Genomic DNA, 22,633 nt, shown 5'->3' with positions numbered 1-22,633 from the left:
GTGTGCGCGCACACGCATGGCTCAAGAGTCTAATTTGGCAGCCTGTTTTGCCACCCTTTTCTCCCTATAATTCCTTGCTCTGCCCTCCTCCACAAACTATTGAGGCATCCCTGTTTTCTCACCAGAAGACCTCTCCAGTTTCCTATTGGAGAGAAAGACCTCATACTAATAATGTGTGGGATATACCATTCACGCTTGCAGACGGGATCTACTAACTAAGTACAGCATACAGTGTAATACACTTAACAGGTCGCTCGCCCTCCCAATGGGCAGGACAAGTGGTGTGCTAAGGGGAATCCCTTTGTTATCTTTGATCATTCCCACCCCCTGCCCAAACCCTGGAAAACTCCTGGGGGTGTTGGTTGGGCAGGGGGCGGGGCCCACAGAGGGAGCTAAACCCTCTGCGGGCCGGATGGGGGATGTCTGTGGGCCAGAATAGGTCTGCGGGCCAGATGTTCCCCTCTCCTGGCATACACTATTTCCAGCACCTGTACAGAACAGATTCTGCTATCAAATTCCAGTTGTCAGGGATATACTCGTGTGTTCAGATGCTCGCATGAAGCAAAAAGCCTCCAGTAGAGATCCACACTGACTTATTATAAAGCAAAGTATTCCAGTTCATAGCCTGAAGGCACATGAGGCAGCCACCGACCATGCTGAAGCTAAGCAGGTCTGGGTCTGGGTCTGGTCAGTGCTTGGAGGGGAGACTACCTGGGAACCCCATGTAGCCACCTTGAGTTCCACAGTGGAAGAAAGGTGGGATATAAATGTAATGAATGTATGTGTGTGTGTGTGTGTATGTGTATATATATATATATATATATAAAAATCATATGTGTGTATGCGCACGCAAATGCATACAGACAACCTTATCGCAGCAACTGACTGTATCCCAGTCGCTGGTCAGCTCCCATCGAAAGATAACACCAAAGCTGCTGGAAAGGCCTGCTTTTTGTTTTTCATGGGAATTGCAGGTAGCTCTTTCTGTGGCTACCCAAGTCACGCACTACATTTGTCCAAGGAAGAGCAAGGATGTTCCTATGGAGAAAAGCATGGATTGTGTGAACCAGACCTGCATCTGTTTAAAAAGTGTTTCAAAATCTAAATGTAGCATTTTGGAAACTGCCCTGGCAGAAGGCAAAAAAAGAAAGGGAATTAGAGAATCATAAAGTTGGTGAAAAAAAATCCACATGTGGTCAATATCGTAATTAGGACCAACCAAAATGCCACAGAAGTGTACAAGCTTTCAGGTTCTCCAGAATTCTTAATCAAGATAGGTAGTACAAAAAGCAGGGTATGGGGGAAGAAACAGAAAAGTCCAAAAACGTGGCCAGATGTTGTAGCCATGAGGGTCGCAGTTTAGACCCAGTCTCAAAATGGAGATTAGCAGACCAAATGAATTAGTCAGTGGTAGGTACTGCAGGAATCAGACTACACCTACACCTACAATGCATTCTGGGACAGAGAAGCGATGGCTGAACTCCATTTCTGAAAACATAAAGGCCGGCTGTAACTCAGATCTGCCTCTTGTCTTGGGCGAAATACACAGGTTCTTGAGTCAGCATACACTAGAAGTGCAGAGAAATGTGATAGGAAGGAGTGCTACCCCATCTAGGACTAGTTGCAAGTTTCTAGCCAGAGTAGTCTGTTTCCCCAGCCATAGTATCATAGAATCATAGAATAGTAGGATTGGAAGGGGCCTATAAGACAATCGAGTCCAACCTCTTGCTCAGTTCAGGAATCCAAGTCAAAGCATCCCTGACAGATGGCTGTGCAGCTTCATCCTGAATGCCTCCAGTGTGGGAGAGCCCACCACCTCCCTAGGTCATTGGTTTGCTCTAACAGTCAGGAAATTTTTCCTGATGTTCAGCCGGAATCTGGCTTCCTGTGTCTTGAGCCCATTGTTCCATGTCCTTCACTCTGGGATGATCGAGAAGAAATCCTGGCCTTCCTCTCTGTGACAACCTTTCAAGTACTTGAAGAGCGCTATCCTATCTCCCCTCAGTCTTCACTTCTCAAGGCTAAACATGCCCACTTCTTTCAGTCTGTCCTCATAGTACATCCATCTTGTCTGGATTAAGAAGATTCTACCTTCTTAAGTGTTTGTGGGCATGAAAAAGACTTTCCCCAAATTGAACAGGAAGCAGAAACTCCAATAAAGATACTCCCTTAAAAAGAAAGGAAGCATGATCATAGCAAAAGGGGTGAAAATACAATGCTACTGGAAAAGATTGCTGTAAGTGTAGACATAATGTAACCTGAACTTTTCTGAACTGAAAAGGTCTTTTAAAAATCCACAAAACAAATTTAATCAGGGGTGGAAAAAGCTTGTGAACCTTTCCACTGCAGAATTTTATCTTTTTTTCTTCTTCTTTTTTTGGTAATGCTCCCTAAGCATTTGCATTATTGAGGAAGAAATGCATTTGATGACACATATTCTGGTGAATTGCAATTACTTGAAGTGATGTTGCTCAGGACAAATCAGCAGAAATTCTTGTGCGGCAACACTACGTTCCAAATGGTTGAGTGCAGCTAATGGCAGCTTGGAAAGAGACAAAGGTTTTGCAGTTGTTTAGGCTGAGGAGGTGGATGGGATGTGAAGTTTGGTGCCAGACATTTCTTAATGTTGTGCTGTGTGCACACAAATACTCACACAGTTTGAGCCAATGCTTGGATAGCTCACAAAAGTGCTAACCTGAGGCAAAGAACCCTTTGGTATTTTCATATGACACTCTAAGCACCTTTTAGCCCCCTGTGCACCATGGGTGGTGTCCCATGGGTGTACACCACCTAGGCATGGGCTCCAAAACTTCTGAACAGTGCCTTGGATCCTTAGAGCTGCCCCATTTGCCATCCTCTGCCTTAATGCAAGCTAGCTTCCTCCCTCTGAACTCAGCAGCCTTACAGTTGCTAGGAGACATTAGGATTCACTCCCTTAGCAGACTAATAAGGAGTGTATCATGAAGGCACCAGGCTTTTAAACTAGAGAGGAGGCTGCCACCTTTCCTTCTACAGTCTGCTCATTATTTTCATTAAGTCAAGCATCCAAAATTGCCTAACAGCACCACTGTCACCTATCTTTCTTGGAGTGTGCCTGACTCCACAGAGACCTGCACAGCCAACTGCAATTGAGCAATTGCACTTGTGCCCTGGGCCATCGTAGGAGCACAAGAGGCCTTCCTCCTCTGTTGCTTCCTCCAAGCTGGCCTACACCCTTATCTTGGGGAAAAACAGAAGTGGGTTTGCTTGCAAAAAGGGATTGAATGAACAGCCATGTCAGAATTTGGGGCAAGGGAACGTATGAGGGCACGGCTTGCCCTGGCTTGCTGGTTTGCTTGAGAATGTCTGGAACTCCTTAGCTCTGCAGTCATCTTTCTGGAGTGCACCTGCTTTTTGCATGATCCATGTAGCCAGATCATTCTGGTGGAGCACGGTCCTCCTTGGCATCAGGGGTTTGCACAAGACTAGAAAAAGGTGAATAGACGTGCGAGGAGGATAGGGTCTTCTTGCTGATTTGTGTCCAAAAACCACAGTGCTTTGTGGCACCTTAAAGACTCACAAATTTACTGTCATATAATAAGCTTTCATGGACAGGAGTCCACTGTACAGATAGTTATTTTGAAAGATGTTGCTTTTTGTGTTGCATCCGATCCCCTTGGATTAGCTGGCTTTTTGCTCACATGTGTTTCTCCTCCTGCTGTCTCCCATGAACCTTTCTGCCTGAAGCCCCCCTCCCCCCCAAAAAAATCAAAGGCCCTCCTCTCCCCTGTCCATACATCCCTTTTTACAAATAATGGTATCCTTAGGAGGCAGGATCCTTTAAAGACACACAAACACACACACACACACACTTTATTGCCTGAGGCAGCTATTTGTGACACCATGAAAAAGCAGCAAAATTATTCATTCTTTAATCTATTAATTATTAATGTATTTTCACTGCAAGGGAAGGGAAGAGATGCTTGTAAGATTTCTGCCTCGGGGGCCAAAACAACTTGACTGGCTTTGTACTATTATGCACCTTGACTGGGGTGTGGGGAGGGGAGGCACCATTTGCTGCCCTGCCTCAAGCCAACCCTGGACATGGCTATAGAGAGACCTGTGGGGTGGGAAAAGGCAGCTGAGATGGTACTGGAAATTATGTGGGCTAGGGAAACAACTGGGGCTACAGAGAGATCTGTGGACGAGGAAACATATTCAGGATTACATCAAACTTACTGTGTAATCCTAAACATGTTTACTCAGAAGTAAATCATACTAAGGGATTTACTCCCAGGTAAGTGTATGTAGCACTGGAGTCTCTCTCCTTAGTAAATGTGCTCAGAGCTGCAACTTGCCTTATCCACCCTAAAGATTCTTCCAATATCTGGATCTAGAGAGAAACCTGGGGTTTGATAACTTTGGTATTTTAAAAAACAAACAACCAAAAACAAAGGTAGCCATGCTGGTCCATGAGAAATAAAAGAACTCAGATACACAGTTGGGCAATACCTTTATTAGGAATTTTGGTTGGTGCAAACAAAGATATCCAACTATGCATTTTGGTACTTTAAGGGCACAATCCTATGCATGTTTAGACAGAGAAAAGGCCTACAACTCCCAGCATTCCCCAGCCAGCTTTGCTGGCTGAGGAATGCTGGGAGTTGTAGGCCTTTTCTCTCTAAACATGCATCAGATTGCGCCCTAAGAGTTGTATGATAATGAGGTTCCTAGAAACTTAATAATGCAACATTTGGTATTGATTTTAGGATTTTCAAAAGTTAGAACCGAAGAACTGTAAAAAAAAAAAAAAAAAAAGTATTTTAGAATCCTAGAAACTACCCAAATAAAGTATTTGAAAAAGAATGAGGAGCCATCTTTGGTGGCCGCTTTTTCTGCCTCCTCACCTGGTTAGGAACAGCAAAGCAGTGCCCCCCAGTCCTGAGGTCTCTGTTTGATGCTGTTGTGCTTGTTGGCAATGCGGGCAGGGTGGGGGGGAGAGCGAGTGAGGATTTACTCAGAAGCAAATCCCACTATGTTTAATGTGGTTAGTCCCTAGTAACTGCGCAAGTTTGCAGGCTAAGATCATGGGTTATTGTAGTCTGCAATAAATTTCCATACTCTTCCTTGCCAGTGTGCCATGTTCAGTTTGCATTTAATTGTTAAATGTTTAAAGGTGCCTTACAGCTTTTTGCTGGACCAAGTGATCCATCCTCCCCATCTGGATTTGGGCCTGAAAGACCAAGGAAAAGTGTGGGCACATGGAGAGTAGGTTTTAAGTACAATTTGGGACATTGCACAGTTTTGTTCTGAAAGTAAGCAAGGGGTTACTTAGCTTGCTTGCTACAAAATTTTAAATTAGAGCAATTATTTCTAATTATGCACATATATTTGCATATCTAAATTAACATATACACATATGTGCAATTTTTTGTACTATGGGCCTGAGCTTCAGCACTTTTCAGTACCAAGCACCACCCCTCTGTGCACTATTCTGTCCGTGTGTGAATGGCTGTACATGGAGTTTGAATGTGTTGCAAGAGTTCAGTTTCAATCTTCATTTCAACTTCTGTGTCATCTGTGAGGAGAGATGCTCTACCTGAAGTATATTGTCACAGAGAGGAAGGCCAGGATCTCTTCTCAATCATCCCAGAATGCAGGACACGGAATCATGGGCTCAAATTACAGGAAGCCAGATTCTGGCTGAACATCAGGAAAAACTTAGAGCAATACAACAATGGAACCAATTACGTAGGAAGGTGGTGGGTTCTCCCACACTGGAGGCATTCAAGATGAGGCTGGACAGCCACCTGTCAGGGATGCTCTGACCTGGATTCCTGCACTGAATAGGGGGTTGGACTCGATGGTCTTGCAGGCCCCTTCTAACCCTACTATTCTATGATTCTGTGATTCTGTGACCAACCTTGCGCCCTCCAGATGTGTTGGACTACAACCACCATCATTCCCAGTTAGTATGGGTGATGGGAGTTGTAGTACAACACATCTGGGGGGTGCCAGGTTGGGGGAGCCTGCCATAGAATAAAAGTGGGCAACCTGTGGCCCTCCAGATGTTTTGGCTTACAGATTCCATATTGACTTGCCATTGGCTATTCTGGCTAGGGCTGATGGAAGTTGTATCTTCTCCCATACTAGTTGGAGATAATTTTGTAGTGGAAGTCTCTCTGGTGAGGAGAGGTAATATGAATCAGCTGGCTTAATGGTAATATCATTAAAAATGATAATTAACAAAAAAAAAATCAAAACTGTTGTGAGAATGGCAACAGTATTCAGATTTGGGCCTGAAAGACTTGGGTTCAGTCCCTACCATAGCTATTAGCACACTACATAGCATTGTCATAAGTCGATAGTATGATATTCTCTACCATTTAGCTGGAATAAAGCACAGGATACGGTGTGAAGGCCCCTGGCACTGATACTTGATACACTCATCTCTTTGATCCTCTCACATTAGTTTGGTGACACTGGTGTTGCTGCAGCCATAATCCAGGGAAAGTTCTACTCGGCTGCACTCCGCATGGGGGGTGGGTTAGAGGGACAATGAAAACATATGGCCTGCTTGCCTCTGCTTCTTCAATAGCAGCCAAAGTGGCAGTGCAGGTTAAGCCATCCCGTCCATAAGCAACAAGAGATGGGTTCACAATATTCTTATCCAAATGAAGAAAATAAGGATGCTTTCAGTCAGGAAATAGTTGGATTCAGGTTTTGGCAAACAGGAAACAATGGAACCATTGGTTCAGGAGTCAGGGTGGCTGGCAAGGTTTCAGGACCATAGACAGATCACAAGGGAGCTTTATGCGGGCCTAAGGCTAGTAAGCAGGTGGACTTAGATGTTGCTTCAGCAATGGTTAGGAAGTAACATAACTTTGTGTTATGGCTGCAGGGAGTTGTGTCACTCAAACACCACCTCCTTGGAAATGCTAGTTCACAGTTAAAGTGGCTCAAAACTATGTGCTCTTGTGGGATTTGTAAGCATACTAGTGCTCTGTTAGTGTGTCTGCGTATGGTCTGGCAGAGAAATAATGCTTCCAGGAATTGTAGGGGTTCAAGAAAAGAGTCACTAGTATCTGAGGTTGCTGAAAGGGAAGCAATTCCAGGGGTTGATAATGGATGAAATGGATGCTTCAGAGGTGATCCTGCTTCCTCTGCAGTGTAGGAAGTCATGGCAGCATGCTTTTCAGTGGCTGCTTCTTAGGATGGCCCAACAATGAGGTTCTTATGAGTCTTTGGCCCCTCAGGCATCTCCTCCAAAGAGGAGCTTCCCAGATTTGTTTCTCTGTTTTTGGCCACAACAGTATGGGACACAGGCCTGGTCCGAGGCATGTTACTGCCTAAAGCGAGCCACCATTGCTGCCCCAATTCTTCTTACAGCGGTGAGTTGCTGCCAATGCCACCTCCCACCCAGCATGCTTGGCCAGCCAGCTAACCCAGCTGGCCGCTTGCTCCCACCCACCCAGCTGCCACTGCTTGTGCCTGCCCACCTGCCTTCCTGGCCACCCGGCTGATGCTCCTGTTTGGCCACTGCTCCCTCCTTGTGTCACAGCCGCAGAACTCCTGGGAGAGGTTGGCTGAACTATTGTGAGAGTGTCGGGACCTCACATTAGTTTGGGACCTCTTGCAATAGTTCAGCCGACCTCTCCCAGAACCCCCATGGCTGGGGCACAAGGCAGGAGCGATGGCTGGGTGGGTGGGTGGGTGGGAGTGAGTGAGTGGTCAGCTGGCTGGCTAAGCAGGTGTCTGGTGGCGACAAGAAGTGGCAGGCCCTTTGGAGGGGGAGAGCAGCGCAATTCGCCGCTGTTCCCATTCCACCACCTGATGCGCCCACATTAGGTTGGCTCATGATTGGGCTGGCCCTGATGGGACATTCTCAACCCTTTCCACAAGTAAAGCAACTTGGTAGGATGACCACATTACAACCTCCAACCTCTCGATTCACTAGTCACAACATCTATACCAGGGGTGGGCAAATTTGAGAAGTCCAAGAGGCCATTTTCACTCTCTCTCTCACCCCCCCCCCCGCCATGGGCTGTACACACACCCCATGGGTGCCACATAACAGGGGAAACATAAAAAGAAATTAACTATATATATATACATAATGGCATCCAGAGCTGGTACGGAGTGCCAAATTAGCTTGCAAACAAGTTAATTTTGACTCTTCTTGTGCTCTGTAGCAGCTCCAGATGCCATTTTGTTTGCTAAAAAAATTGTTTAAAGATTTTTTGGGGTCCTCCCAAATTTTGGGAGGTGGCAGGGTCTGCACTGGGGCCCACAGGGGTGGCATGCAGCCCATAGCTCGCACGTTGCCCATCTCTGATCTATAACAAGGACTCATTCGCCTCTACAACCTCCACATGTCATATTTGCCGTCATCTACCAGCAATACACTTCCTTGATTTACATTCATTAACTAGCACAGTCCTTACTTCAGCCTTCCCCAACTTGGTGCCCTCCAGATATTTTGGACTACAACTCCCATCTTCTGTCACCAAATAGCCTTGCTGGGTGGGGCTAATGGGAGATGTATTCCAAAAAATATAGAGGGCACCAGATTAGGGAACTCTGCCTTACTTAAACAAATGAATGGGCATAAACTGGATAGTAAAAATGAATATAATACCTTTATTAGACCAACAAAAAGATTACAGAAAACGTGCAAGCTTTTGAGATCTCCAGTTCTCTTAATTATGCAAGATTTTACAAAAAGCAGGTTTGGTGGGGGAGGAGAGGGGGAATGGGGAGGAAAAAATCGTGATGATGGTGAAGTCACACGGTCTGCATGTGCAGAGTCCCAAAATGAAATGGGGAAGGAGGGGTCTGCAGACATTCAAATTAGGCTCTGCGGGTCATATGATGGTTACAGGATTGGACCTGGAACTGCCCCTAGGGTAGCTGGGAACAAACTTACATATTTTATATTGGCCTAATAAAGGTATTACACTAAATATGGATTTTGGATTTTTTCTTACAGTCAACACGGCTACCTTTGGTATTTTTTAATTAAAAATGAGAACATAATAAAGCCAACTAGAGGAACATTTCCGTTTTCCAAAACAATCCACTTCTGAATGTATACTTAAGCAGAAAAAATGTACAGGGCAACGAAAATAGGATAGTTCGGAATCTGAATTCATTGCCATATTTGATAGCATTTTCCTGATTTTTCATAAGGGGTTCTCTTGTGACGAAAAGTAAACTGTCAACCATTCTTTGGCTTTGCACTAAATATATTTTATCTGGTGGCCTAACAGGGCCAGCTCTACCATGAGGCAGAGCGAGGCAGTCACCGCAGCAGCAAAGTTTGGGTTTCGTAAAAGGGCAGCAAATTGTTAGTTATTTACCTTGTTATTGTATTTCTACTGACATGGAGTGGGAGAGATGCTTATTGATTGATTTGATTGATTGATTGCATTTATACCCCGCCTTTTTTCCTCTTGCAAGGAACCCAAGGCGGCTTACATTATCCTCCTCCCCTCCATTTTATCCTCACAACAACAACCCTGTGAGGTGGGTTGGGCTGAGAGTCAGTGACTGGCCCAAAGTCACCCAGTGAGCTTCCATGGCCGGGTGGGGACTAGAACCCAGATCTCCCAGCTCCTAGTCCAACACTCTTGCCACTACACCACACTGGCTCTCAATAATAAGCTCTCTGGCTTATGGCATTTTCTGCCACATGGACAATGGACTTTGGGGGGGGGGTACCATTTGCTGCTCCGCCTCAGGGAGCAAAACGTCTTGGGCTGGCCCTGTGTCATAATAATTTGGATTCTGTTGCCTTCTGTTCTCAACTGACTCACTTGGATTTCAACACCATAGGGCAATTTTGTCATGCAGCTCCATTACTCCTTTTCTTTCTTCACAGGCACTATAAGGTTTCTGTCATGCTGATGTGTTTTGTCATCCCTACTCTTGTGCCTTGGTACTTCTGGGGGGAGAGCTTGTGGAATTCATACTTTCTCGCGTCAATCCTTCGTTACACCGTCTCGCTCAACGTTGCATGGCTGGTCAATAGTGTTGCCCACTTGTACGGCAATCGGCCTTATGACAAGAATATCAACCCTCGGCAGAATACACTCGTCACATTCGGAGCCATTGGTGAGTACCGAAAATAGTCTCCACAAACATGTATAAGGGTGGCTCTGGGTGTGTTTTCTCCCAGACATCTATGTTTATTCTAAAGCTGCTCTAAGGTGATGAGTTAGTAAACCAGGGGTGCCGAATCTCTTTCAGCCCAAGGAGCAAATTCAATTTTGGAAAAGCTCTCAGGGACCACATTCCAGTGGTGGGTGTGGCCAAAGCCCAACGGGGCATGGCCAAAATACCAGCATGTTTTAGCTTGCAGCTCTTTCTGCCAGTTAGGGCTGCGCACTGCTTCAGCCCGAGGCCTGAACCCCGAGTCGAAGTGGGCTGCCTCGGGTCACTTTGAGCCCCTTCCGAGGCAAAGCGGAGGGGGCATGAAGCGACCCGGAGCGGGTCAGGGGCTCTCCAAAGTACTCAGTGCACTTCAGAGCTTTGGCTCCCCCGGCCCAGCCCCCCCGGCGCCTCCAGGTTCTTACCTAAGCCGCCTTCTCCGCCGCCGCCACCTCCTGAGGCCTGGATGCGGGGCGACTCACCTTCTTGCAGGAAGTCACCATTTTTAAACTGGCTACCTCCTGGAAGTTCCAGGAAGTTGCCATTTTAAAAATGGCGACTCCCTGCAAGAAGAGTAACCGCACATCCAGGCCCCTGGAGCTGGCAGTGGCAGCAGGCAGCGGTGCTGCATCGCTCCCGCTTTTGCCACTGCTGCCACTGCTGCCTTCTCTGCTGCCAGCTCCTGAGGCCTGGACGTGCAAGGAGTCGCCATTTTTAAAATGGCAACTCCCTGGAACTTCCAGGAGGTTGCTATTTTAAAAATGGCGACTCCTTGAAAGAAGACATCAAGACAAGTCACCCTGTGTCCAGGCTTCAGGAGATGGTGGTGGCGGTGGGCGGCAGTGGAGAAGGCAGTAGCAGCGGTGGCGACGGAGAAGGCAGTGGTGAAGGTGGCGGTGGTGCGGTGGCGGGTGGCGATGGAGAAGGTGGTGGTAGCAGAGAAGGCAGCGATGCGGTGGTGGCGCGGTGATGGAGAAGGCGACAGCTGTGGTGGTGGAGGAGGTGGCCCAGATAAGGAGCTGGGGGTTTGCGCGGGGGCATCAGGGACCCAAAGCAGGGTTCAGTATCCGAATCCCGCTCCGGGTTTGGGGCTGAGTCAGGTTGGGGACCCCCCCAAATCAGCCCGAGCTGAATCAGGCCTGCCTCCGAAGCTGCAAAGCAGCTTCCAAGTCGGATCAGGGGGTCTGTGCACAGCCCCACTGCCAGTAACTAGGCCTTAGGAGAGGCATTTCAACCTTTTAGAATGGGGGAAAGGCTGCACAAATGCTGGGTGACCTCTAGACGATCAGGGGTTGGGGGAGAGGCAGGGTGGAGCCAGGAGAAGGGGAAACCCCAGAGAGCTGGGCTGGGACCCCAGGGAGGTCGGATTTGGCCTGTACCCCTGAAGTAAGCATATAATCTTTGAATGTTTTTACCCTTATTTTTCTCATGGAGACTGCTAATGTAGTCTAATGCCAATGACATACATAAGGCATTTCTGGTGCAGACTGATAACCTCTTCATAACTGCATATGTCTTTCTCTCAGAGTGTTTCTTCTTCCCCAGGCATAGCTTTTTGTACTTTAATTTGCCTCCAGAGATTCAGATTCAAGACTTGACAATGTTACCTTAATGTTTCATGGTTTACTGGGAATCGCAACAGCCTAAGGGAACGCCCTCCTTATTACTGCTGGCCCCATGGCAGTTGCAGGAGATGGATGAAGTACCTCATACTCCAGAGTCTACTTAGAGAGCTGGTACCTTGGAGACTTGAGTCCACAGAGTGCCATTCTGTTTAAGATGGAGCTCTACTGGCTGAATGGGAGGCCATGTAGAGTCAGGGCAATTATTGCAGCCTCTGGTAGGAAGACAGAGATGGGCTGATCTGCCTTACTACATCTACTGGCCTTGGTGGTTAAGATGGTGCTCATGTTACTGTAATATTAAACCAGTGCATGATGTTACTGTTTAACTCTAATATAACGGCTGGCCGTTGCAAATGAACCCTAGTGCCGGCTATGTCCTTTAATTTATTCTTGCAATACTGCTGGATTCAACAGCATCAGCCATGTTCCCAAGGGTTCATTCAGCTGCACATTCTCTAGTGCAGGAGTGGGGGACATCTGGCTTGCAAAAGTTCCCACTCTGCCCCCCTTCCCATATGCTGAATGAGAAGAAGGAGAGAAACTGGTGAAGGAGGTGCCCAGTTTGGAAGGAGCTTGCAGGAGCCAGTGCTGCAAGTGCCTGCCAAGCCCCTTCCCTTTGCATACCACTTGCATCCTAATTGGGGAACAAGTGGCACAGGAAAAGAAGGGACTTGGCAGGCGCTTGGAGCAGTGGCTTCTGCAAGCACCAGCCGAGTTCATTTCTACGTGTAGAGAGAGGCATAGAACTCAGTGCCTCTCTCTGCACAGAAAAATGGGTGGGGCCAGATGACATCATGTGATGGGTGGGGCTTTGGGGCATGACCCTTGATGTCATCTGGCCTGCTGATTTGATCTTGGGGGGCAATCTGGCCCCTGAACCAAAATAGGGTTAGCTTCACTGATGAGGCATCAGCACACAAGCAAGTTAGGCACCTGTACAAGTTTAGCAACAGGGCAAGGAAGCCAGGGTCAAGTCTACTCTCCCTTCTCATAGAAAGTGAGGGTAAATCGATAACTATTAATATAAACAAATAACTATACATAAATTCCCCACCTTATCCTAGTAAACAACTCTTCTTTACTAGGAGAAGGTTGGGGGATTTATTTATAGTTATTTGTTTATATTTATATTAAAATGTGGTTCAATATAAGCAAGTGTAAAGTGGTGTATATTGGAGCATAGATCCCAAATTCAAATATAAGCTGATGGGATCTGAGCTAGTGGCGACTGACCAAGAAAAAGAACTTCAAGTTGTGATGGACAGCTCGATGAAAAAATCAATCCGTCAAGCAGCGGCTGTGAAAAAGGCAAATTCCATGTTAGGCATAATTAGAAAAGAAATTGAAAATAAAACTGCCAAGATCATATTTCCCTTATACAAATTTATGGTGTGACCACACTTAGAATAGTGTGTACAGTCCTGGCCACTGCACCTAAAAGAGGATATTGTAGAGTTGGGAAAAGTGCAGAAAAGAGCAACTAAAATGATCAAGAGGATGGAGCATCTCCTGTGAGGAAAAGGAAAAGGTTATAGCAGATGGGATTGTTTACCTTAGAAAAAAGGCAAGTAAGGGGGGACGTGATAGAGGTACAAAATTATGCATGGTGTGGAGAAAGTGAATAGGGAGACATTTGTCTCCCTCTCTCAAAATACTTCATGGTTATCCCATGAAGCTGATGGGTGGGAGTTTCAGGACAGGTCAAAGGAAGGACTTCTTCACACAGCGTGTCGTTGAACTATGGAATTCACTACCACAGGATGTAGTGATGGCCACCAATTTGGATGGCTTTAAAAGGGGATTGGACAAATTCATGGAGGAGAAGGCTGTTGATGGCTACTAGATCTGATGGCTCTATGCTACCTCCAGTATCAGAGGCAGTATGCCTATGTACCAGTTGCTGGGGAACATGGGCGGGAGGGTGCTGTTGCACTCCTGTCCTGCTTGTGGGTTTCCCGTGGGCAGCTGGTTGGCCACTGTGTGAACAGAATGCTGGACTAGATGGACCCTTGGTCTGATCCAGCATGACATTTATGTTCTTAACTTCCAGAAGCCAACTGGGGAGTACTGCAGTTTTCCTCTCATCTCAGGGTCATCCTGTTTAAGCAAAGGCTGAATACAATGTGAAGCTGCTGAAATTAATGGTTCATTAATAGTGGTGTCACTAAAACAACAAAGAGTCTCAAGGTGCCTTAAAGATTATCATGGCAAAAGCTTTCAATTGACTTGGTCTAATTATATAAAGACTATGAGCAAGTGCAATGTAAATTTCCCTATATAATAATCATGCAAAGGGAGGAGACAGCGAAGGAGCTGACAGAGACGTGAAACTGCATTGTTCTAGATATGTATGTCTTGAGAGTGAGTCATAAGGATAGGAGATTAACAAAACTGCTCTGCCAGATGATATATAAGAGTGATTCAGGACAGAACTAGATTGCTGGTGGAGTTCCAAATCCTGGGTCCAACTGAATAGGTGAAAAGTGGTGGGGAGAGGTAGAATTTAGAGCAGAGGAACAGCTGGCATGAAAGGTGGAGCGCTTAACCTTGGAGGAAGGCGGTTGCAGGGGAAAAATTATGATCAGGGGAAGGGTTAAGCACCTCTCCTCTGCCCATGACTTCTGTGCTTCAAATTGCACTCTCACCCACTGCTTTGTAGCTATTCAGCAGAGACCTACACTGCCGATTTGAGTCTCCATCTAGTTTTGCCCTGTTGAGTTGATAACCTCTTCATCAACATCCATTTTCATGAAACATTTTGAGTTTCCAGATATCATTTTCTATAATAAATCTACTTCTGCACTCAATTACTGACTACATCACTCATCCCCACCCCTGGCCCAGCTTTGTCTGAGTTCAACCCTCTTGACAGACGCTGATAAAAATTGGCTTTTCCCCAAAAAGCTTGGCATTTGTTAAAGCCTCAAATGGCACTATTCTCTTCCTTTCCCTGTTTTCTGGGGAAAAAATGGCAGCTAGGTTTGCAGCCAAGTCCCAGCCATTGCCAAAGAACGAAGTGCGAATGTTGGGACCAGCACCCACTTTAAGATTCCTAAGATCATTCCTGGAGAGATGAAACTACAGAGATCAGGCATGCTGCTTGCTGACCTTTGACACTTAGAAGAATCAAGAGAAAAGGACCTTCTTTAGGGGTGACTCTAGAAAAATCAGGGCTGCAGCATGGGCAGAACAATCCTATGGTGGAGGGAAATGCAGGAGCTAAGGCAGGGGAACCTCCTCTTCCAATGCCCTGTTGGGTCACATCAGCAGGGTGGAAGCGGGGGGATGCTTTTTTCCTTTTTATTTGCCTGGTTCTGGTCATTTTCTTTCTTTTCTAACTTTTCCCTCCCACAGGAAACAGGGCTGGCATGTGTGGGGCATGGGAGAGCTTTGATTCCTTTGGGTCCACGGCATCTCTCAGAATGCCCCAGAACGCTTTCTTTTTGTGTGCTACGATGTCAGAGAAGCACCAGCTCTGGACCTCTCCATAGCCTTATGGAGGAGGCTTACAAGATCTCTGTCTCCAAGGTTGGACCTCTCTCAAAGAAGATCCAAAAGATAAAATAAAAAATCCTATGGCCCCTGAGATACCCTCCCAGAGACCATAGGATAGCAGCTTTAGTTGATTATATTCTGATCAACTGGAAAAGGTGCCCCTCCTTAACTGAGCAACATATTTTTATATATCATCTTAGAAAAGCATTCTGTCTCCTCTCCTATACAGGAGCCTCTTCCAATATGGTGTATGCTGTGACACATACGTGCATTATCAAAAAACAAAGTATACTTTTTCACCTTCAAAATGACTAATCTATTCATCTGCCAATAACTGCAATTTTGATTCATGAATTAAATCTCATACGATTAATCAACTAGGATTTCTTTAATTGGCTATCAGTCCTAAAAACAATCCACATGAATAAAAATGTGCAGCATGATCTTATACATGTTTATTCAGAAGTAATTCCCGCTGTGTACAATAGAGCCTACTCCCTAGTAAGTGTTTAGGATTGTAGCCTTGTTGACAAGGAGTTGTATCCAATGTTAGTCTACCTCAAGTACAGTTCATATCAATGGGTCTACTCTAACACTGGATACAACCAATACCCCATTAAAAAAATGCTCCATAGTAATAAATAAATAAAAAATACATAAATCTGATACTACGCGTTACATAAAATTACTCACTTATTGCTACAGAGTACACTTTTTTTAAATTGAAACTCCTTTCTAATCATGATGAAACCAGAGATAACTTATTACTTCCTACTTTATTTACAAACTAATGAAAATCATGGATGTTTTTACAAGAAACTGTTTTCTAGCACCTGATGTCAAGAGCCTCTTTTCCTTTATCAGGCTTTTTTTTTTTCTTCCTTTGACCTAACTCTTTGTTCCTTCTGGGTTCTGTTTTCCAGGTGAAGGTTTTCACAATTTCCACCATACCTTTCCATTTGATTACTCAGCTAGCGAGCTTGGCTTGAAATTCAACCCAACCACATGGTTCATTGACTTCATGTTTTGGTTGGGGTTGGTCACTGAGCGGAAGCAGGTTCCCAGGGAGATGATCCAGGCTCGCAAAGAGAGGACTGGGGACGGCAGCTGAGAAATGAAGCACATCTCTGAACGCTGATGCTGCTGTACGTGTTGTTTGTATGTTTCTTCATGGGGAGGGTGGGTCTCCTTACCCCAACCTCTTTCCGTTAGAACAGGAGTAGTATTTTTCATTGAACATAGGCCGCACTATTTCCTGGATTAATTCCATTTTATTTAGTGCAGTGGTTTTCGAATTTTCTATTGGCAAGCAAAACCTTTGACATTAATTCACCTCTGAATGTTGCAGACAATCTGGGGACACATTGTAAAGCAAAGATAATAAGTCTTCAGACTTGCGGGGTCTACTTTGCTTTTTACTAGAACCCTGTCATCTACCAACCCACTGCAAAATAGTGACTGGGGGCAGAACCAGATGCAAAATGGTGGCGCTGGGGTGGAGTCAATTACCTACTGAGCACCGTGAGCATATACAAGTGCAAATCTACATCTGAGTTACTACATATCATGGATTCTGACATAAAACTCTAAAATTGCCAGCAGAGCTACACAAAGACCTGGTTAAGGGCAACCAATTAATACTAATTTTTCAGACGAGGAAGACAGATAAGTGATTAGGACAAGGCTGGCCATGGCAGACAATTATTTTTTTCTGACTTGCAGTTTTAAAGCATCAAGTTGTTCCAGCACTCTTAGGCTGCAATCCTATGCATGTTTAGACAGAGAAAACTCCTACAACTCCCAGGGAGTTGTAGAACTTTTCTCTGCCTAAACATGCATGGGATTGCAGCCTAAAACATAAAAGTCCCATTTTACAGCTGGGGAACATTGAGGGTCACAGATATACAACTTGCCCATGAATCAGGCAAGTAAATGTGCATGGGACTGCAGCCTTTTCACTGTTGCTATTGTGAAATAATTGGGAGTCAGAAATCCTTCGTCATCCACTGCAAATCATCCAGAGACCTACCAGTAGAGTCTCATCTACTGTCTGCCCACTCCTGTTCTAAAGTATACTTTTAGCAGGTCTCTGGCCGGGTCTTTTGAACCTCACTGTTGCTCTGTGTAGATTGAGAGGATGCCCTTGAATAAATTCAGCTCCCTCCTACTGCTGCCCACTGCAGAGGAAGATCATGGACAAGCTTTCGTTGAGGGTAGCTTGCCATCCATTGATGATCTTCCCATTAAGGAACGTGAATGTTTGCCAGTACACATTTTGAAAACCACCGCTGAAGTGGAATTAAATCATGGATGGATATAGCTTAAATTCTTAGCTATCTTAACTACAGTGTTTTGGAAGTTGCATATTATTTAATGTTAGAGTTAAATGTGGTAGTTCTTTTGATTTGATTGAATTGTCATGACTATGCTCAGTGGATATACTAATATGGTGGCACACATAAATTTTGACAGAATGAAGGGACAAGCTGTTCTTTAAAGCATAGTCCAGGCAAGTGAATGGTTTCATTTCAAAGGAGCTCTCACAAATATTTCTGCTATGCTCTGGTCTAGTGGTTTCTTGGAGGCATGGGGGCTTCAGTGCACACATGGCACTTGAGAAGGGCTTTCCCACTCGTTTCAGTAAAGAGGTAGTTTTGCACGTACAAAAAGGAGTAAGCTGGGGCCCTCCATTGAAACAAATCAGGAAGCCTGATCTCAGAGGGAGCACACACAGATTTCTGGAGTGGAGTCCTAAAATGTACTCATGTGTAACATGTGAACAAGGAGAGGCTGAGGGGCCTAACATACAGTCAGTGAGATAGTGTGGTGTGGTGGTGAGAGTGTTGGACTGGGTCTTGGGAGATCCGGGTTCTAGTCCCTGCTCAGCCGTGATGCTCACCAGGTGACTGAGCCACTGACTCTCAGCCTAACCAACCTCACAGGGTTGTTGTGAGGATAAAATGGAGAGGAGGAGGATCATGTATGCTGCCTTGCGTTCCTGGCAGGCGAAAAAAGAGCAGGATATAAATGTAATAATAAATAATAAATAAACTGATCCAAGAGAAGAAAAGGATGTTCAAACTTATATTGATGTTTTCCCCCCAGTTCTTTGGGCTACAATTCAGTGTATTGCTATTAGCATTTCAAATTTCTCAGGCTACTGCCTGATTCTAGCTGTTGTCATCTTCATTCCCAGTGCCTGGGGATCCACAGTGGTGGCCATGGTCTGTCCCACTGTTTATTCCCCTGCGTAGAGGAAAGAAAGAATATTAATACATTTTGTATGTGAAACGGGGAGACATGCATGCAAAGCATGGTGGGGGTGGGCAGGAGAGGAGACAGATCGAAACATGTCTCACAGGGTACTGCCCAGTTTGACTCCAAATTGTTTAGACATCTAGAGGCATTTGCTAGGCAAGCAAACCTTCACTGGATCATTGGTGCACTGCAAAGTACACTGTGATCTCTGGTTTGCTTCAAGTTTTAGCTTGCTGACCTGGCACTTGTTCTGGTAAGGAGAGGGGTTTCCACTACTGCTGTTCTCTCAGGATAATTGGTCAGAGAAGTTGAGTGGGAGAAGAGGGGTGGTCTTCTTGTCTCCCCAGTTGCTGCGGGTGTCTTGTAATTCCCTCTTGGCCACAGTTGAAGCCCTGCCTCGCCTCTCCGGCTTCCTGTCTCCACCCCTCACATGGGGTTTCTAATGTGTGTCCAGAGCTGACATGTGGACTACAGGGCAAGCGCCTGATATGCACACACAAGGGATTTTTAAACCGTTCTGAAGATGAATGAAAAACCGTCACTGTTGATTGAGAGAGAGTGGGGGGAAGAGAGATTGCCCTTTGTTGCAAGACCAACACTCCTCTGATTTTATTTTACTTTTTATTCTCGTTTTTCTTTTTGCTTTGTGATGTTGTTGAATACGCAGTTCATTTATTGAAGAGCAGGTACTTGTATTAACATCTATATGCTTTGTGGGCCAAAAATACAATTGGTATGTTTAGATGATTAATTTATTGTCACATATGCATTGTCATTTGTAAATGTGTACAGCTAAATGATGTCTTAAACCAAATAAAGCTTAAATGTTTGGAGACCTAATTTATATTCTAACTGGTGCATGCCTCAGTAGCTTTGACATTTTAACTATTCTGTATTAGGTATCTTAATTCTACCCCCCCTGCCCCCCAACACTTTTGACCACAGGGACATAAGAGCTGGTTTTAAGCTGTACCAGTGCTGCAGCTGCATGTGATGTCCATTGGTTTCCAAGCAAAATATGTTTTAAAAGACAGTTTATGTAGCTTTAGGTGTATATGTGTAAAGAAACTGTATGTCACAACAAACTTCATAAGCCCCTAGTATCTCATTTCGAGGGAAGTGAAACTTTGCATGTAACGGTATATATGAATTTAAAAAACAACTGTCTGTGTCTTGGGGGTAGGGGGTGGGTTTATGAGGTTGGATCTAAAATCTGGTCACGAAATTTTGACTACACACAAAATAAGCTCCCCCCCCCACAGCTTGACACTTACTCAGAAATTTTAAAAAGAAAACAACTCATTTATAGAATGTTGAAATTTAAGATTGCTTTTTCCATCTTCAAAACGCATTTCAGTTCTAGATAAAAGTCCTTGCACAGGAAACTATGGAATCTCCTTCACTGGAAGTTTCCAAGGGATGCGTAGTTAGATATCTCTCAGGAACCGTTTAGGTTTTGTAAATCCCTCTACTGTGCAGGAGATTGTGACAACCCTCCAAGTCCATCCCAAGCATAATTCTACGATTGTTGGCACTAGGACACTTTTAAAGACAGAAGGACTGACTTTCATTTATACCACAGGCTGCCGCTAAAGGCAGTGCATCAGAGATCCTGTGATCACTGTTCCGTGTTACATTGCACTTACAGTGCTCTCTATTTATATGTAAGGACAAGCCAAAGGATGCTTTCACACAGCCTTCCCCAACCTGAGGCCCATTTGGGCCAGTATCTAACAGTGTCATTCCACAAACGCAAACAGCGGTAGGGATGCTCCGCTGAATCTTTTCATCGCACAAGTGGTTGCCTATTGTGCTTGCGCAACCAGTTGGACAAGCAGTTGCACAACCAGTTGCACAACAGGTTGCTCAAGCACAATGCATAGCAAGTTGCACAAGTGGAATGCACAACCACTTGCACAACCACGCTTGTGTGAACGTGACCTTAGTTGGATTCTTCTCTTGCATGTAGTTCAGAGCCTAATTTCCACTAGCACAACGTCATTTGCGCTAATGGAACAACACAGTTGGATACTGCCCTTGGACTACCGCTCCCATCAGGCCCCGCCAGCATGGCTAATGACCAGGGCTGAGAGGAGTTGTAAACCAACACATCTGCACAGCACCTCGTTGTGGAAAGCTGTTCTGACACTTTTGACAATGGTTGCAACACAAACATGAACACACTTTCCCCCAACTGCTCAGTGTAACAGGCTGGCTTTGGCTAGTGCAGAAGAATCCAAGATGGAAGCCAGTAGCTATACACACAGCTATCTTGAATTCCACTATGGATTCACATTGGCCATAGTGCGTATGCACAACCAAATCCACTGAGTGTACAAGATGTCATAGACCCAGACATGCAGAATTCAAGGCGACAGCTCAAACATCACCAAACTCAGCAACAGCCTCCTCAGGACCAATAAGCCATGATAGAAATTGGTGGGGAAAGGGTTTGTGTGGAGATTCTGAAGGTATTAAAATCCCAGGACTCAGAACAGGACTTCATTGTTATGCATATTCGTCCAAGGCTGCTGCTTATATCCACCCTGATCCAGATATCCATGAGAAAAGCAGTGCTTGGCCATCATCCACCTTCCATATGCTGAATATTTGATCAGCAGGACAGTTGTGTGTAGAAGTGTGTCTTCTCACTGAGTCCTCCACCCCAACAGCAGGTCGGAAGAGGGACTCTACAATGTAGCAGCAAGCAGTGGAGGCTGGTGGCTTGGATGTTAGTGGAGCGGGGCATCCGCTCTGGGTTTCAGTCAGAACCAGTCAGAATTCTAAAGGAGCTCCTTGGATAAGTCCTTTAGAGTTCTGACTGAGACCCACAGTGGATTCCCAGCCCACTGACATCGGAGCCACCAGCCTTTACTGGCAGCAAGCAACAGTGCTTACCGCTGCACTTGTGGCTACCTGGATCCGCCAAGAGCCAGCTTGGATGTCTGGTTTCCAAATGTAATGAAACCTGCCCCCGCCACCCGATGACTAGTGTAGCCTCTCGTGATTACAGCAGGAGCAATCCCTGTTTTTCTGCATGTGGGCAGCCTGTAAATGGATGGAGAGCAGTGCCAGCCTTTTATAAGTAACAAGATGAGTTTGAGTCAACATATGTCTGATGTCAGTGGAATGTGCTGTGCTTTTATAACAGGGGTGCAGAACCTTAAGCCTGGGGTCCCAATCTGGCCTTCCTGAGCTCCCAAGAAGGCCATGCCCACTTCCCCTGACTCCACCCCCTTTCCCCTGATCATGAATCATGTAGTGGTTTCCTGGCATTTGTGCAGTTTTCCCTCCATTCTAAAAGGCTGAAATACCTCCTCTGAGGCTTAGTTACTGAGAGCAATAGCTTTCAGCTAAAATATGCTGGCATTTTCGCCCCATCCCTTTTGTCGTTGGCCCCGCCCACCAGTGGAATGCAGCCTCCAAGAGCTTCTCCAAAATGGAATCCAGCCCTTAGACTGAAAGAGGTTCAACACCCCTGTTTTATAACCAGGTTAAAGTCTTGTGGAGCCTCGTCTTGAGTTTGTGTGAAGACTTATTTGTAGTGTAAATGCGAATCAAGGCCAGATTCCTTGAGATGGATGTTGAATTTTAAAAATTAAAACAAGTCTTAGTGTGGTTTGTTAAAGTCTTTTTATTGGTTTGTTAAATGATGACTGTATTTTTTAAAAGGTACTTATCTTTCTGTTCTTCATCCAGCTTGTATTTATCAGTGTTAATATGTTATGAATGGAATGTAAAATGCTTGTGTGGTTTATAATAAACGGTTCCTAATGACTTGACCTTCCCCCTGATTCTTATTTGACCAATGGTGGTTCATTAAACAAACAATTACAAATTGAGGGGAGGGGGTTGTAATCTCACTTTCTAGCACCCCAGTCCTGTGAGGCCATGTTAGGGATTGAATCCAGATTTAGCAATACTTAGGGTAGACCCATTGAAATCAATTCAACTTAAGCTCTGACTAACTTAAATCCTATTGCTTTCAATGGAGCTATTGACTAAATCTAGATTCAGTCCTAGATTTTAATTCAGCTTTCAGCAAATGTTGAGAATTCTAGTTCTGCTTGGGGGTGGGGGGGATGGTGGGCAGGATGCTTTTGAAATTTGACATTGATGTATGATTT

The 22,633-nt window shown here is 45.3% G+C and overlaps 1 protein-coding gene across 1 annotated transcript in view; it reads left to right on the top strand.

The window, feature by feature from the left end:
* SCD5 (stearoyl-CoA desaturase 5) overlaps positions 1-22,281 on the top strand; it is an 82,052-nt gene extending 59,771 nt beyond the window's left edge. Inside the window, exons 4-5 of the mRNA XM_084855471.1 lie at positions 9,860-10,092; positions 16,172-22,281. Coding sequence (XP_084711597.1) covers positions 9,860-10,092; positions 16,172-16,359 — 421 coding nt within the window. The 3' untranslated portion in view covers positions 16,360-22,281. The remainder of the gene's footprint in view (positions 1-9,859; positions 10,093-16,171) is intronic.
* The last annotated feature ends 352 nt before the right edge of the window (positions 22,282-22,633 follow it).

The sequence above is a fragment of the Heloderma suspectum genome, chromosome 5 (assembly GCF_057233095.1).
Source record: "Heloderma suspectum isolate Gila_16-S chromosome 5, 16-S_ref, whole genome shotgun sequence".
Lineage (NCBI taxonomy): Eukaryota > Metazoa > Chordata > Lepidosauria > Squamata > Helodermatidae > Heloderma > Heloderma suspectum.
The sequence above is the reverse complement of the archived record's forward strand: the minus strand, read 5'-3'. Positions and strand labels throughout refer to the sequence as shown.